Source organism: Salvelinus namaycush, chromosome 1 (assembly GCF_016432855.1).
Source record: "Salvelinus namaycush isolate Seneca chromosome 1, SaNama_1.0, whole genome shotgun sequence".
Lineage (NCBI taxonomy): Eukaryota > Metazoa > Chordata > Actinopteri > Salmoniformes > Salmonidae > Salvelinus > Salvelinus namaycush.
In genome coordinates, this window is record NC_052307.1 from 68,908,459 (window position 1) to 68,924,991 (window position 16,533).

A 16,533-nucleotide genomic window follows, 5' to 3' on the forward strand; every position below is an offset into this window, starting at 1 on the left:
CACACTACTTTCCTTTTATCTATATCATTTGTTAATAGTATGCAGTTTACTTGGCTTTGATGCCTCATGATTGAGTTTTGTTCTGTTCAAGTAGGCTGTGATTTTGCTGTGGTCTGATAGGGGTGTCAGTGGGCTGACTGTGAACGCTCTGAGAGACTCTGGGTTGAGGTCTGTGATAAAGTAGTTTACAGTACTGCTGCCAAGACATGAGCTGTAGGTGTACCTACCATAGGAGTCCCCTTGAAGCTCACCATTGACTATGTACAGACCCAGCGTGCGACAGAGCTGCAGGAGTTGTGACCCGTTTTTGTTGGTTGTTTTGTCGTAGTTGTTGGGCAAATTGGGGAGGGAATGCTGCCACCTCCAGGTAGGTTTTAATCCCCTGTGTTCTGAGTGTGTCAGGTTTTGTCCAGTTCTGGCGTTTAGGTCTCCACAGACTAGGACATGTCCCTTGGTCTGGAAATGATTGAGCTCCCCCTTTAGGATGGAGAAGCTGTCTTTATTAAAGTATGGGGGATTTCTAGTGGGGGGATATACAGTACTGTACATTCCAAAACGGTTCTTCGGCTGTCCCCGTAGGAGAACCCTTTTTGGTTCCACATAGAACCCTTTTGGGTTCTATGTAGAACCCTCTCTGGAAAGGGTCCTACATGAAATCCAAAATGTTTCTACCTTGAACCAAAAAGGTTCTACCTGGACCAAAAATGGTTCCTCAAATGGTTCTCCTATGGGGATAGCCGAAGAACCCTTTAAGGTTCTATAGCAAAAAAAAATTAAGTGTGTAGGTAGCACACAGGACAACATTTTTATATTTATTTCTAACCAGATGTAAAATGTTCCTGTTTTGATTTATTTAATAGTGGTGAAGTCTGGGTTCCTGCTCTTTAGTCCAAAGGCAGATGACTTCAGACCTTGTATATTCCATGATGGGATATGGGCTCTCTCTCTCACTCTCTCTCTCTGAATCCTTCCACAGCAGAACTGTAGAACTGCTTGACAAACAGAGAAACAGATTCATAAATCGGAATATTCCTTTTCAACAGGAAATATTTGTATTTTGGCAGTTCATCATCGTTGTCATCTCATAACTGAAGGCCAGCCCCCTCCCCACACACACACACACACATTAACTTGGGCCCAATTATCTCTGAGATGACTTAGTATCATTATTGTGTGGTTCGTGTTATAAATTTAAACCGTTGTTTCACATGTTTCTCATGCAAGGAAGTATAATGATGATCCTATTTATACGGTCTCATGTACCGCTCTAAAGGGTTTTCAAACCTCTGCCTGGTGTATGCATTATGTACAGGTGTCCACTGCTACTCCACTGACTGACACGGAGCTACACTCTACCAGCGGAGGTGCTGTGAGCGGCTGGAGGTCGTCATGGCAACCCAGAGACATGTACCCAGTGACAGTCTGGCTAGAACATTCAGGTCAGCTATGGTGGGCATGTGCCTGTGTGGGCCTCATACGTAACAGTAGTAGACTGTAATGTGCCGCAGGGGAAATGTATTTGGGCCTGTAGCCTATGATAGAGTACACTGTGATCTATGGTCGGTGTTGAGTTTGTAGAAGAGTAAGAAAATACATGTTGTTTTACTATGTTACACATTCTTCCCATTATGGAGAAGGTTATGATTTGGGGGAAGATAAGCTTATCCTAGATCTATACCTATGGGTGGGCAATATCTATCAGTAGTCTATGGGGGTGGAAAAGTGGCTGTATGGTTCTTTAAGGTGTATTTTGTTTAGGTTCTGTGCCAGAAACCCTAGTGAGGTCATCTCCACTAGACTGAGAGACATGCTCCACACCTTCATCCAGCACTACCAGGAACCATGGGAAGAGAACCGCAGCCTAGACAGAGGTGTGTGTGTGTCTGTGTGTATGCATGTGTTGATATATTGACATTAATGTGCACTTTTCAGTAACTTCCTGTTGTTTGTAGCGAGAGGAGTGAAGTTCTCCAGCCAGACAGAGGCTTTGTACTACAGGGTTCTAGAGGCTGTCATCAATCAGGAGAGGAAGAGGCTGGGAGCCAAAGACCTTTTAGTGAGTCCTCTGCCCTCTGCTGTGTACGAATGGAACTGCACTGTTTAGTGTCATTAAGCATTCACTTTACAATTCCCTCTGGGGGCACTGTTGTATTTTATTTATGTATTTTTTATTTAACCTTTATTTAACCTAAGCAAGGCAGTTAAGAACAAATTCTTATTTACAATGACGGCCTACCAAAAGGCAAAAGGCCTCCTGCGGGGACAGGGGCCTGGGATTAAAATAAATAAATACAATATAAATATCAGACAAAATGTTGTACAGACATGTATAGTATAGAGGTTGTCCTTGATGACTTGTTTCTTGGCAGGGCATTCTGGAGCATGATCTGTTCCAGCGCTCTCTAGTGGCCTGTTGTCTGGAGATGGTCAACTTCTCCCATCAGCCACCAGGCAGCTTCCCCCTGGTCATTGACATCTTTAGCCTGGCGCCATACGACTTCTACAAGGTAACATCTACACAAAACACCTGGAGTACATGTCATACTGTACTGTAACATCATAGGTTTTGTATAAAGGAGGTGGTTTCACGTGATAAGTAACCTTACCTGAAAACTGAAGCATTGTGTTAGCTCCTCAAGCTAATGCCTAGGCTTGGGCTCAGAGGGCTTACACAGTCTTGGGGCATACAGACGTCCTGGGTTCAAACACGTCTACTGTAATCTTAGTGATCTGTTTAGGTGCTGTTTAACCCTCTACTGTGTGTGGTGTGTGCCAGGTGATAGAGCTGGTGCTGCGGGCTGAGGAGGGCTTGCTGCCGGGTGTGGTCAGGCATCTGACCCATATAGAGGAGCAGGTCCTGGAGAGTCTGGCCTGGAGGAGAGACTCACCACTCTGGGACCAGATCAGAGCTGCTAAGGGACAGGGACAGCTGCCTGCATACCATCAGGTCAGTGGGCAACGGTTCAAATTCACCTGTTTGTCAACTGGGCAAAATACACAGTGCACCCTGTCAAAATATATAGAGCAACACCGCTGGCGCACTCGAAACAAGTTGGTCTAATATGGCAGCATGGCGGCTGTCGTTCCATTAAAAAGAGGAAACAAAATGATCCCAAACTTGAGGTAACAGATGGTTCTATGCGTGTTCCAGGTGATGCTCCCCCAATACTCAGAGGACACAGACAAGATGGCCAAGATCCCTCCCACCCCTTCACACTTGACCTCAAGCCTTGTGAATGGGATCCATGGAAATGACCTGAACCCTCCGATTACCCACCATGAACGCTACAGCTCACCCCCTGCTGGCTCAAAGATGGCCGCTTGCCCTACCACACCAGTCAGCCCATCCCAGTCCTCCTCTGTCATTGTTACTGGACAGACTGTAGTCACCATGGCATCAGACACTGTCACCACCAACAATGGCCAGTCAGTCACCATACCGGTTCGAGGTAAAGACTTTCCCTCAGATGAAACCCAATATGGCCATAGAAATGACAACTCTAATAGAATACTGACATAATGTAATACATCTTGTAATAAACATGTTATATACCTTGTTTACATATCACAACAACCAGTGCTCTTTGTTCAATTAAACCTCTTCCACACCCAGGCATTGCCAATGACCGGGGAGGCATCACATTTACCCTCAGTGTTGTGGGTCAGCCCATTCCTCCACAGCAAGTCTCCAGCACCTCTACCCAGCAGCCCCAGAACCCAGTCACACACAGACCTCAGAGTAAGGGCTCCATCTCACTGTTCCTCCGCAAGGTAGGCTTTACTCACAGATTTCTACATACCTGAGCTGGCCTGAATGCTATGAGCCTAGATATTTAGTTACAAGATCCACAAGACAAAGGCCATACTCCTTCCCTCTGTCTCAGGTCTACCACCTGGTGAGCATGCGTCTGAGGGACATCTGTGTTAAACTGGACATCTGTGAGGCGCTGCGGCTGAAGATCTGGACCTGCGTTGAACACTCCTTGGTCCACTGCACTGACCTCATGCTAGACCGACACCTGGACCAAATACTCATGTGTGCCATCTATGTCATGGCCAAGGTAGCACTATTTGCTTTTCCTCTAGAGTTTTTGCTATACTTCCTTAATGCAGATGGTTTTATGACTTGGGTGATCGACAGCAAGGCATTCAGCCTTCTATACTTCTTCAGCTGTGTATTGATGATAATAATGTATTATAATACCTTAATTTCCATGTTTATGCTGTGTGTTGCTTGTGCAGGTAACCAATGTTGACATGCCCTTCAAGCTCATCATGCAGTGCTACAAGACTCAGCCTCAAGCAAGCAACTGTGTAAGGAGATAAATGTTTTGCTTGCTTTTGTGTGTGTAAGTGAGTTAAATCCAGCTTGTTTGTTATTGTGTAGTTGATGAAGTCTGTATTGTCCTCCTGTCAGGTATTCAGAAGTGTTCTGATCTCAGGGAGAAACACCAAGACCTCACAAAACTCTCCTGGTGGATCCAACAGAGAAAACAGTTAGACAAATAGAAAAATACATACATTCACATGGATATGTTTGCATCATAATATGCATGAATTAACAAATAATTTAATTAAATAATTAATTTTTGATGGTGATGCTGCTCTGTTTCCCAGTTGATGTAGACCCCAGCAGTAGCTTGCTTACATACCAGAGCCCTCCCATCCATCCTACAGGACCCAGAGCTCCCTGTAGACAGGACCAGGGGGAGAGAAGACACCTCATCTATTTCTACAACACCGTCTATGTCAAACAGATGAAAGACTTTGCCCTGCGCTACAACTCCAGCTCTCTGACCATAGCCGGGGTGAGGGGACATTTTCATATACTACCTAATGGAGTCAGTAGTCGTCATACACAATACGTAGGAAACAATTTACCAGTGGTCTCAGATATGTCCAAACTGTGGTATAATATCATGGGTACTTACAGGTCATCTGATCCTGTAATATAAGTAAGAGAAGTCCTTGAACAGATGCAGTGCATTGTTCCTAGGCCCAGTGCTATCATCACTGTCCAACAGAGGTTCTGACCACATTCTGATTATTTTTCCATGCACAGGTTGAAACCCCTCCCCTTTCACCATACCCCTGCCAGCGTATTGGATCCTTGCGCAGACTCCGCCCCTCCAACCACCATTCCCTCTACATCTCCCCCCACAAGCCCAGCACACACCCCTCCCCCCGCACTGGGGTCCTCTACATCTTCAGCAGAAGCCTCTCAAAGGTCAGAGGTTGGACATACCTCTCTAACCCTGCTAACGGTTCCCTAACTGACCCTCTTCTATACTTCCTGTCTGAAGCCTAACTAACATTACACATATTTTAACTTCAGTAACTGTGAAAAGCAAAAGGCCTAGTCATCGTGAATACACAGTACATAACTAGTCATGTGTGTTGCTAATCGTTGTATCCCACAGAGTCTGAGAGAGATCAGCGACATGATGAAGACATTTCAGTCACGCACCAGGAAGCGCTGTGCAGCCCAGCTGCAGGAGGATGGTGGGCCGCTTGCGAAGAGACCCTGTCAGGATAGACCGTCAAACTTGCAGAGAAAGCTCAGGGACTTCGACCAGGCACTGACGAGGGCCCAGAACCAGCAACAAGCCCAGACCAGGGCCAAGGCACAGCACCGGGCAACAGCACACAATGGGACGCATCGATGACTTCTCACTTTCTTTGACTTACCGTCATGCTTCATACTTCTTGCAGGTCTACACTCATTGGAAGAATATGGACAACAGACACTGATGATGGGAGAATGGATGCTGTGGATCTACAATGTTAGAAATGTTAGAAAGAATTGGCATCATTTGCACCCAGTGAAGTTCTCTCAGCAAGCAATATTCATGATTCATGATTAAAAAAGCTGATTTGTAATAATAATGAGGGTAATGTAATAATCTGAGGGTAACTAGGGCTCTGTATCAAATATCATATCATATACAGTATATATTCATCCTAAGGAAGCAGTAAAGGATTTGTGTTGGTACTGAGCACTGTGTACAGTTTGTGTTTGGTGAGAGGGAGGAGACAAGAGATGTCTCTCTCTGGAACATACAGTACGTAATTAGTTTCAATTTTCAAGTTTAATTTGTCACATGCACAGTGAAATGCTTAACTTGCAAGCCCGACTCAACAGTGCAGTATTCAAAATAAAAAAAGCATAACTAATTTAAAACAAATTAAACACAGATATATGACATATGTATATATATTTTTTTATTTCACCTTTATTTAACCAGGTAGGCTAGTTGAGAACAAGTTCTCATTTACAACTGCGACCTGGCCAAGATATAAAGCATAGCAATTCGACACATACAACAACACAGAGTTACACATGGAATAAACAAAACATACAGTCAATAATACAGTAGAAAAATAAGTCTATATACAATGTGAGCAAATGAGGTGAGATAAGGGAGAAAAAGGCCATGGTGGCGAGGTAAAAACAATATAGCAAGTAAGACACTGGAATGGTAGATTTGCAGTGGAAGAATGTGCAAAGTAGAAATAGAAATAATGGGGTGAAAAGGAGCAAAATAAATAAATAAATACAGTAGGGGAAGAGGTAGTTGTTTGGGCTAAATTATAGAAAGGCTATGTACAGGTGCAGTAATCTGTGAGCTGCTCTGACAGCTGGTGCTTAAAGCTAGTGAGGGAGATAAGTGTTTCCAGCTCAGAGATTTTTGCAGTTCGTTCTAGTCATTGGCAGCAGAGAACTGGAAGTAAAGACGACCAAAGGAGGAATTGGCTTTGGGGGTGACCAGTGAGATATTCCTGCTGGAGCGCGTGCTACGAGTGGGTGCTGCTATGGTGACCAGTGAGCTGAGATAAGGCGGGGCTTTACCTAGCAGAGACTTGTAGATAACCTGTAGCCAGTGGGTTTGGTGACAAGTATGAAGCGAGGGCCAACCAACGAGAGCGTACAGGTTACTATGGTGGGTAGTATATGGGGCTTTGGTGACAAAACGGATGGCACTGTGATAGACTGCATCCAGTTTGTTGAGTAGAGTGTTGGAGGCTATTTTATAGATGACATCACCGAAGTCGAGGATCGGTAGGATGGTCAGTTTTACGAGGGTATGTTTGGCAGCATGAGTGAAGGATGCTTTGTTGCGATATAGGAAGCCGAGTCTAGATTTAATTTTGGATTGGAGATGCTTCATGTGAGTCTGGAAGGAGAGTTTACAGTCTAACCAGACACCTAGGTATTTGTAGTTGTCCACGTATTCTAAGTCAGAGCCGTCCAGAGTAGTGATGCTGGACAGGCGAGCAGGTGTGAGCAGTGATCGGTTGAATAGCATGCATTTAGTTTTACTTGCGTTTAAGAGCAGTTGGAGGTCATGGAAGGAGAGTTGTATGGCATTGAAACTCGTCTGGAGGTTAGTTAACACAGTGTCCAAAGAGGGGCCAGAAGTATACAGAATGGTGTCGTCTGCGTAGAGGTGGATCAGAGAATCACCAGCAGCAAGAGCAACATCATTGATGTATACAGAGAAGAGAGTCGGCCCGAGGATTGAACCCTGTGGTACCCCCATAGAGACGGCCAGAGGTCCGGACAACAGGCCCTCCGATTTGACACACTGAACTCTATCGGAGAAGTAGTTGGTAAACCAGGCGAGGCAATCATTTGAGAAACCAAGGCTGTCGAGTCTGCCAATAAGAATGTGGTGATTGACAGAGTCGAAAGCCTTGGCCAGTTCGATGAATATGGCTGCGCAGTAATGTCTCTTATCGATGGCGGTTATGATGTCGTTTAGGACCTTGAGCGTGGCTGAGGTGCACCCATGACCAGCTCTGAAACCAGATTGCATAGCGGAGAAGGTACGGTGGGATTCGAAATGGTCGGTAATCTGTTTTTTAACTTGACCTTAGAAAGACAGGGTAGGATAGATATAGGTCTGTAGCAGTTTGGGTCTAGAGTGTCACCCCCTTTGAAGAGGGGGATGACCGCGGCAGCTTTCCAATCTTTGGGAATCTCAGACGATACGAAAGAGAGGTTGAACAGGCTAATAATAGGGGTTGCAACAATTTCGGCAGATCATTTTAGAAAGAGAGGGTCCAGATTGTCTAGCCCGGCTGATTTGTAGGGGTCCAGATTTTGCAGCTCTTTCAGAACATCAGCTATCTGGATTTGAGTGAAGGAGAAATGGTGGGGGCTTTGGCGGGTTGCTGTGGAGGGTGCCGGGCAGTTGACCGGGGTAGGGGTAGCCAGGTGGAAAGCATGGCCAGCCGTAGAGAAATGCTTATTGAAATTCTCAATTATAGTGGATTTATTGGTGGTGACAGTGTTTCCTAGCCTCAGAGCAGTGGGCAGCTGGGAGGAGGTGCTCTTATTCTCCATGGACTTTACAGTGTCCCAGAACTTTTTTGAGTTAGTACTACAGGATGCAAATTTCAGTTTGAAAAAGCTAGCCTTAGCTTTCCTAACTGCCTGTGTATATTTGTTCCTAACTTCCCTGAAAAGTTGCATATCACGGGGGCTATTTGATGCTAATGCAGAACGCCACAGTATGTTTTTGTGCTGGTCAAGGGCAGACAGGTTGGAGTGAACCAAGGACTATATCTATTTCTAGTTCTACATTTTTTGAATGGGGCATGCTTATTTAAGATGGTGAGGAAGGCACTTTTAAAGAATAGCCAGGCATCATCTACTGACGGGATGAGGTCAATGTCATTCCAAGATACCCCGGCCAGGTCGATTAGGAAGGCCTGCTCGCAGAAGTGTTTTAGGGAGCGTTTGACAGTGATGAGGGGTGGTCGTTTGGTCGCAGACCCATTTCGGATGCAGGCAATGAGGCAGTGATCGCTGAGATCTTGGTTGAAAACAGCAGAGGTGTATTTGGAGGGCGAGTTAGTTAGGATGACATCTTTGAGGGTGGCCGTGTTTACGGATTTAGGGTTGTACCTGGTAGGTTCATTGATAATTTGTGTGAGATTGAGGGCATCAAGCTTAGATTGTAGGATGGCCGGGGTGTTAAGCATGTCCCAGTTTAGGTCACCTAGTAGCACGAGCTCAGAAGATAGATGGGGGGCAATCAATTCACATATGGTATCGAGGGCACAGCTGGGGGCAGAGGGAGGTCAATAGCAAGCGGCAACAGTGAGAGACGTTTCTGGAAGGGTGAATTTTTAGAAGTAGAAGCTCAAATTGTTTGGGTACAGACTTGGATAGTAATACAGAACTCTGCAGGCTATCTTTGCAGTAGATTGCAACACCGCCCCCTTTGGCAGTTCTATCTTGGCAGAAAATGTTATAGTTAACGATGGAGATTTCAGGGTTTTTGGTGGTTTTCCTAAGCCAGGATTCAGACACGACTAAGACATCCGGGTTGGCAGAGTGTGCTAAAGCAGTGAGTAAAACAAACTTAGGGAGGAGGCTTCTAATGTTAACATGCATGAAACCAAGGCTTTTACGGTTACAGAAGTCAACAGATGAGAGCACCAAGGGAGTGGGGCTAGGCACTGCAGGACCTGGATTAACCTCTACATCACCAGAGGAACAGAGGAGAAGTAGGATAAGGGTACGGCTAAATGCTATACGAACTGGCCGTCTAGCACGTTCGGACAGAGAGTAAAAGGAGCAGGTTTCTGGGCTCGATAGCATAGATTCAAGGCATAGTGTACAGACAAAGGTAAGGTAGGATGTGAGTACATTGGAGGTATATAGGTGAGCCTTTTAAAATTATTATACAGCGTAATGTATCTGTTAGGACCAGATGTTAGATAATATTCTGTTTAATTGGCACATTCTTTTCTCTACCAGTGTTGAATTTGTACTGATCTGTGGTACAAATCCTTTACTTCTTTGTGTTGTGATGTTGGATAAACATATCTCTGTTTTTACATTTGTCTTGTTGCTTTTTGTGCTATGTTGCTCTGTCTGTATGCTATGTCTTACTTGTCCTATGTTGATCTGCGTGTGCTCACTGCTCATTGATTGTCTGTATTGTAATTGTTTTTAATAACCTGCCCAGGGACTGCGGTTGAAAATTAGCCGGCCGGCTAAAACCGTCACTTTTACTGAAACGTTGATTAAACCTCTCTGGGATATGTGGGACGGTAGCGTCCCACTTGGCCAATAGCCAGAGAAAATGTAGAGCGCTAAATTAAAAAAATATATATAAAATCAAACTTTCATTAAATCACAAATGTAAGATACCAAATTAAAGCTACACTCGTTGTGAATCCAGCCACCATGTCAGATTTCAAAAAGGCTTTTCGGCGAAAGCATAAGATGCTATTATCTGATGATAGCACAACAGTAAACAAAGAGAGTGTAGCATATTTCAACACTGCAGGCACGACACAAAACGCAGAAATAAAATATAAATCATGCCTTACCTTTGACGAGATTCTTTTGTTGGCACTCCAATATGTCCCATAAACATCACAAATGGTCCTTTTGTTCTATTAATTCCGTCCATATATATCCAAATTGTCCATTTATTTGGTGCGGTTGATCCAGAAAAAAACAGCTTCCAATTTGCGCAAAGTCATTACAAAATATCTCAAAAATTACCTCTAAACTTTGCCAAAACATTTCAAACTACTTTTGTAATACAACTTAAGGTATTTGTAAATGTTAATAATCGATCAAATTGAAGACGGGTCTATCTGTTTTCAATACAGGAGATCAACAAATTAACGCTACTTTTCTAGTCTTGCGCAACTCTCAAACAGTACACATGACGTTACACTGTTTCCAGGTGGTCTTACTTCTTCATTGCACAAAGGAATAACCTCAACCTATTTCCAAAGAGTGGTGACATCCAGTGGAAGCGGTAGGAACTGAAAACAGGGTGATTAGAAATCCAGTATTCCAATGAAAACTCATTGAACAGACAGTGACTTAAAAAAAAAAAAAGAAATGATGGTTAGTCCTCGGGGTTTTGCCTGCTACATAAGTTCTGTTATACTTACAGACATGATTCAAACAGTTTAAGAAACTTCAGAGTGTTTTCCATCCAAATCTACTAATAATATGCATATTTTATATTCTGGGGATGAGTAGAAGGAAGTTGAAATTGGGCACGCTATTTATCCAATAGTGAATTTGCTGCCCCCTATCCTAGAGAAGTTTTAATGTGCACTGCCCCTGTAAAAATAAAATAAACTCAAACATCTCCTTACCCTACCGTCAACATTACCACAACATAGTGAGAGCCACTGTGGAAAAGAAACATAGCTCCATGTTGGATATTTTTGCACTCAGAGACAACAAGGTCATAAACAGAATGCGACATATCAGTCTTGGTATATTAGTCTCATGTTGATATAGTAAAATTGTTATTTTGTTAATTTTCAAAATGGCATATTTTGAAAAACATCCGAACAAATGGCCATTCACTTTTCATAGTGGGGAAAATAGTTTTCCATGACGGCCTAGTGATTGAGTAACAATACCCATACTGTTTATCAGTAACTATGTCCTGACACGCTATGGGAAGTTCATTCTTAACCCATGTTGCTTGGCAAGCAAATCACAATAATCCTCTAAGAACCAATCAGCAAAGGCCTGTAAACTAAAACCCTGAGAGGCCATTAAAGAAAATAGAATCCCTAGAATGGGCAGGCCCTCAGACCCATTAACTTGAATCGGAATGTCCGTTCTAGGGATTATATTTCTATGGTTACACAGGAAACCAGGGGGACCTGCTTCCACAACAGTCCTGGAGGTTTTAAGGTAAAGTTCTGCTTGGTAATAACTTCAGACGCTTTTCAGACTTCATCAACAACCAACAACCTCAACAGGACGTCTGTTTTAATCAGTCTCCCACTGGACCGAACCATGGGGTGCAACACCAGCAGGGGTGCTGTCGTGGTGGACCCTTCTAAAAAGCCAGAGACCAGACCAGCGTCGGCCAGCTCAAACAGTAAGGCCACCGCTGAGGAGGCAAAGGAAACTACAGAGAAAGACAAAGATGAAACAGAAGGCATATCAAGCTGCGACTGACATCCATCTTTCTTCTTAACCCAAACTCCTCAAAGTAAGATATCTGTAATTCTGCCAGTTAGCATAAAAGTATATCTCATCACCCAAATATGGACAAATACAATTATCTGTATGACGTTTTGGGTCACTTTCTTTATTCTATCAAATGGAAGTTAGCTATTCTAATGATTAAGCCATAAACAAGTTGAACAAATGATGACTATCCCATTGGGTAACACTATGATACAATCACCTCTATTACTTCTCTGTCTGTCTGTGGCTATTTGACATGACCAGATGTGATGTATAGCTAGTGAGATGGTCTCTCTATCTCTGCGTGCGTGCGTGCGTGCGTGCGTGCGTGCGTGCGTGCGTGCGTGCGTGCGTGCGTGCGTGCGTGCGTGCGTGTGTGTGTATGTACAGATTGGCCTGTCTGCAGGTGAAGGAAATGGTCTCTCTCTCTGCAGGTGAAGGAAATGGTATCTCTCTCTGCAGAGGAAGGCAATGCTGCACAACTGTACATCAACCCCTGTGTCATCTGGGACCAGACCAGCCACACACCCCGTTCCACTCTGTGATGTAACCTACCAGCCACACACCCCGCTCCACTCTGTGATGTAACCTACCAGCCACACACCCCCACTCCACTCTGTGATGTAACCTACCAGCCACACACCCCCACTCCACTCTGTGATGTAGACCTACCAGCCACACCCCCCCACTCCACTCTGTGATGTAGACCTACCAGCCACACACCCCCACTCCACTCTGTGATGTAACCTACCAGCCACACCCCCCCACTCCACTCTGTGATGTAGACCTACCAGCCACACACCCCCACTCCACTCTGTGATGTAACCTACCAGCCACACCCCCCGCTCCACTCTGTGATATAACCTACCAGCCACACACCCCGCTCCACTCTGTGATGTAACCTACCAGCCACACACCCCCACTATGCGTGTTCCAGGTGATGCTCCCCCAATACTCAGAGGACACAGACAAGATGGCCAAGATCCCTCCCACCCCTTCACACTTGACCTCAAGCCTTGTGAATGGGATCCATGGAAATGACCTGAACCCTCCGATTACCCACCATGAACGCTACAGCTCACCCCCTGCTGGCTCAAAGATGGCCGCTTGCCCTACCACACCAGTCAGCCCATCCCAGTCCTCCTCTGTCATTGTTACTGGACAGACTGTAGTCACCATGGCATCAGACACTGTCACCACCAACAATGGCCAGTCAGTCACCATACCGGTTCGAGGTAAAGACTTTCCCTCAGATGAAACCCAATATGGCCATAGAAATGACAACTCTAATAGAATACTGACATAATGTAATACATCTTGTAATAAACATGTTATATACCTTGTTTACATATCACAACAACCAGTGCTCTTTGTTCAATTAAACCTCTTCCACACCCAGGCATTGCCAATGACCGGGGAGGCATCACATTTACCCTCAGTGTTGTGGGTCAGCCCATTCCTCCACAGCAAGTCTCCAGCACCTCTACCCAGCAGCCCCAGAACCCAGTCACACACAGACCTCAGAGTAAGGGCTCCATCTCACTGTTCCTCCGCAAGGTAGGCTTTACTCACAGATTTCTACATACCTGAGCTGGCCTGAATGCTATGAGCCTAGATATTTAGTTACAAGATCCACAAGACAAAGGCCATACTCCTTCCCTCTGTCTCAGGTCTACCACCTGGTGAGCATGCGTCTGAGGGACATCTGTGTTAAACTGGACATCTGTGAGGCGCTGCGGCTGAAGATCTGGACCTGCGTTGAACACTCCTTGGTCCACTGCACTGACCTCATGCTAGACCGACACCTGGACCAAATACTCATGTGTGCCATCTATGTCATGGCCAAGGTAGCACTATTTGCTTTTCCTCTAGAGTTTTTGCTATACTTCCTTAATGCAGATGGTTTTATGACTTGGGTGATCGACAGCAAGGCATTCAGCCTTCTATACTTCTTCAGCTGTGTATTGATGATAATAATGTATTATAATACCTTAATTTCCATGTTTATGCTGTGTGTTGCTTGTGCAGGTAACCAATGTTGACATGCCCTTCAAGCTCATCATGCAGTGCTACAAGACTCAGCCTCAAGCAAGCAACTGTGTAAGGAGATAAATGTTTTGCTTGCTTTTGTGTGTGTAAGTGAGTTAAATCCAGCTTGTTTGTTATTGTGTAGTTGATGAAGTCTGTATTGTCCTCCTGTCAGGTATTCAGAAGTGTTCTGATCTCAGGGAGAAACACCAAGACCTCACAAAACTCTCCTGGTGGATCCAACAGAGAAAACAGTTAGACAAATAGAAAAATACATACATTCACATGGATATGTTTGCATCATAATATGCATGAATTAACAAATAATTTAATTAAATAATTAATTTTTGATGGTGATGCTGCTCTGTTTCCCAGTTGATGTAGACCCCAGCAGTAGCTTGCTTACATACCAGAGCCCTCCCATCCATCCTACAGGACCCAGAGCTCCCTGTAGACAGGACCAGGGGGAGAGAAGACACCTCATCTATTTCTACAACACCGTCTATGTCAAACAGATGAAAGACTTTGCCCTGCGCTACAACTCCAGCTCTCTGACCATAGCCGGGGTGAGGGGACATTTTCATATACTACCTAATGGAGTCAGTAGTCGTCATACACAATACGTAGGAAACAATTTACCAGTGGTCTCAGATATGTCCAAACTGTGGTATAATATCATGGGTACTTACAGGTCATCTGATCCTGTAATATAAGTAAGAGAAGTCCTTGAACAGATGCAGTGCATTGTTCCTAGGCCCAGTGCTATCATCACTGTCCAACAGAGGTTCTGACCACATTCTGATTATTTTTCCATGCACAGGTTGAAACCCCTCCCCTTTCACCATACCCCTGCCAGCGTATTGGATCCTTGCGCAGACTCCGCCCCTCCAACCACCATTCCCTCTACATCTCCCCCCACAAGCCCAGCACACACCCCTCCCCCCGCACTGGGGTCCTCTACATCTTCAGCAGAAGCCTCTCAAAGGTCAGAGGTTGGACATACCTCTCTAACCCTGCTAACGGTTCCCTAACTGACCCTCTTCTATACTTCCTGTCTGAAGCCTAACTAACATTACACATATTTTAACTTCAGTAACTGTGAAAAGCAAAAGGCCTAGTCATCGTGAATACACAGTACATAACTAGTCATGTGTGTTGCTAATCGTTGTATCCCGCAGAGTCTGAGAGAGATCAGCGACATGATGAAGACATTTCAGTCACGCACCAGGAAGCGCTGTGCAGCCCAGCTGCAGGAGGATGGTGGGCCGCTTGCGAAGAGACCCTGTCAGGATAGACCGTCAAACTTGCAGAGAAAGCTCAGGGACTTCGACCAGGCACTGACGAGGGCCCAGAACCAGCAACAAGCCCAGACCAGGGCCAAGGCACAGCACCGGGCAACAGCACACAATGGGACGCATCGATGACTTCTCACTTTCTTTGACTTACCGTCATGCTTCATACTTCTTGCAGGTCTACACTCATTGGAAGAATATGGACAACAGACACTGATGATGGGAGAATGGATGCTGTGGATCTACAATGTTAGAAATGTTAGAAAGAATTGGCATCATTTGCACCCAGTGAAGTTCTCTCAGCAAGCAATATTCATGATTCATGATTAAAAAAGCTGATTTGTAATAATAATGAGGGTAATGTAATAATCTGAGGGTAACTAGGGCTCTGTATCAAATATCATATCATATACAGTATATATTCATCCTAAGGAAGCAGTAAAGGATTTGTGTTGGTACTGAGCACTGTGTACAGTTTGTGTTTGGTGAGAGGGAGGAGACAAGAGATGTCTCTCTCTGGAACATACAGTACGTAATTAGTTTCAATTTTCAAGTTTAATTTGTCACATGCACAGTGAAATGCTTAACTTGCAAGCCCGACTCAACAGTGCAGTATTCAAAATAAAAAAAGCATAACTAATTTAAAACAAATTAAACACAGATATATGACATATGTATATATATTTTTTTATTTCACCTTTATTTAACCAGGTAGGCTAGTTGAGAACAAGTTCTCATTTACAACTGCGACCTGGCCAAGATATAAAGCATAGCAATTCGACACATACAACAACACAGAGTTACACATGGAATAAACAAAACATACAGTCAATAATACAGTAGAAAAATAAGTCTATATACAATGTGAGCAAATGAGGTGAGATAAGGGAGAAAAAGGCCATGGTGGCGAGGTAAAAACAATATAGCAAGTAAGACACTGGAATGGTAGATTTGCAGTGGAAGAATGTGCAAAGTAGAAATAGAAATAATGGGGTGAAAAGGAGCAAAATAAATAAATAAATACAGTAGGGGAAGAGGTAGTTGTTTGGGCTAAATTATAGAAAGGCTATGTACAGGTGCAGTAATCTGTGAGCTGCTCTGACAGCTGGTGCTTAAAGCTAGTGAGGGAGATAAGTGTTTCCAGCTCAGAGATTTTTGCAGTTCGTTCTAGTCATTGGCAGCAGAGAACTGGAAGTAAAGACGACCAAAGGAGGAATTGGCTTTGGGGGTGACCAGTGAGAT

At 44.4% G+C, this 16,533-nt stretch overlaps 2 protein-coding genes across 2 annotated transcripts; both read left to right on the top strand.

The window, feature by feature from the left end:
• The first annotated feature begins 2,336 nt into the window (after positions 1-2,336).
• Positions 2,337-5,996, top strand: LOC120056502 (retinoblastoma-like protein 2). The gene is made up of 9 exons (XM_039004683.1): positions 2,337-2,507; positions 2,777-2,947; positions 3,152-3,449; positions 3,614-3,771; positions 3,885-4,061; positions 4,243-4,314; positions 4,618-4,808; positions 5,063-5,227; positions 5,421-5,996. Exons 1-7 carry the CDS (start codon positions 2,424-2,426, stop codon positions 4,624-4,626), a joined length of 969 nt encoding a protein of 322 aa, XP_038860611.1. The 5' UTR covers positions 2,337-2,423; the 3' UTR covers positions 4,627-4,808; positions 5,063-5,227; positions 5,421-5,996.
• Positions 5,997-12,925: 6,929 nt separating this feature from the next.
• LOC120056513 (retinoblastoma-like protein 2) lies at positions 12,926-15,753 on the top strand. The gene is made up of 7 exons (XM_039004695.1): positions 12,926-13,206; positions 13,371-13,528; positions 13,642-13,818; positions 14,000-14,071; positions 14,375-14,565; positions 14,820-14,984; positions 15,178-15,753. Exons 1-5 carry the CDS (start codon positions 12,945-12,947, stop codon positions 14,381-14,383), a joined length of 678 nt encoding a protein of 225 aa, XP_038860623.1. The 5' UTR covers positions 12,926-12,944; the 3' UTR covers positions 14,384-14,565; positions 14,820-14,984; positions 15,178-15,753.
• Positions 15,754-16,533: the final 780 nt, after the last annotated feature.

Bases quoted from the DNA above. Each gene is read 5' to 3' on its own strand.
- LOC120056502 (XM_039004683.1), top strand. From the start codon at position 2,424: ATGGTCAACTTCTCCCATCAGCCACCAGGCAGCTTCCCCCTGGTCATT. The intron at 2,948-3,151 runs GTCAGTGGGCAA...TGCGTGTTCCAG, and splicing joins AGCTGCCTGCATACCATCAG to GTGATGCTCCCCCAATACTC. The intron at 4,062-4,242 runs GTAGCACTATTT...TTGCTTGTGCAG, and splicing joins CCATCTATGTCATGGCCAAG to GTAACCAATGTTGACATGCC.
- LOC120056513 (XM_039004695.1), top strand. From the start codon at position 12,945: ATGGCCAAGATCCCTCCCACCCCTTCACACTTGACCTCAAGCCTTGTG. The intron at 13,529-13,641 runs GTAGGCTTTACT...CCTCTGTCTCAG, and splicing joins TCTCACTGTTCCTCCGCAAG to GTCTACCACCTGGTGAGCAT. The intron at 13,819-13,999 runs GTAGCACTATTT...TTGCTTGTGCAG, and splicing joins CCATCTATGTCATGGCCAAG to GTAACCAATGTTGACATGCC.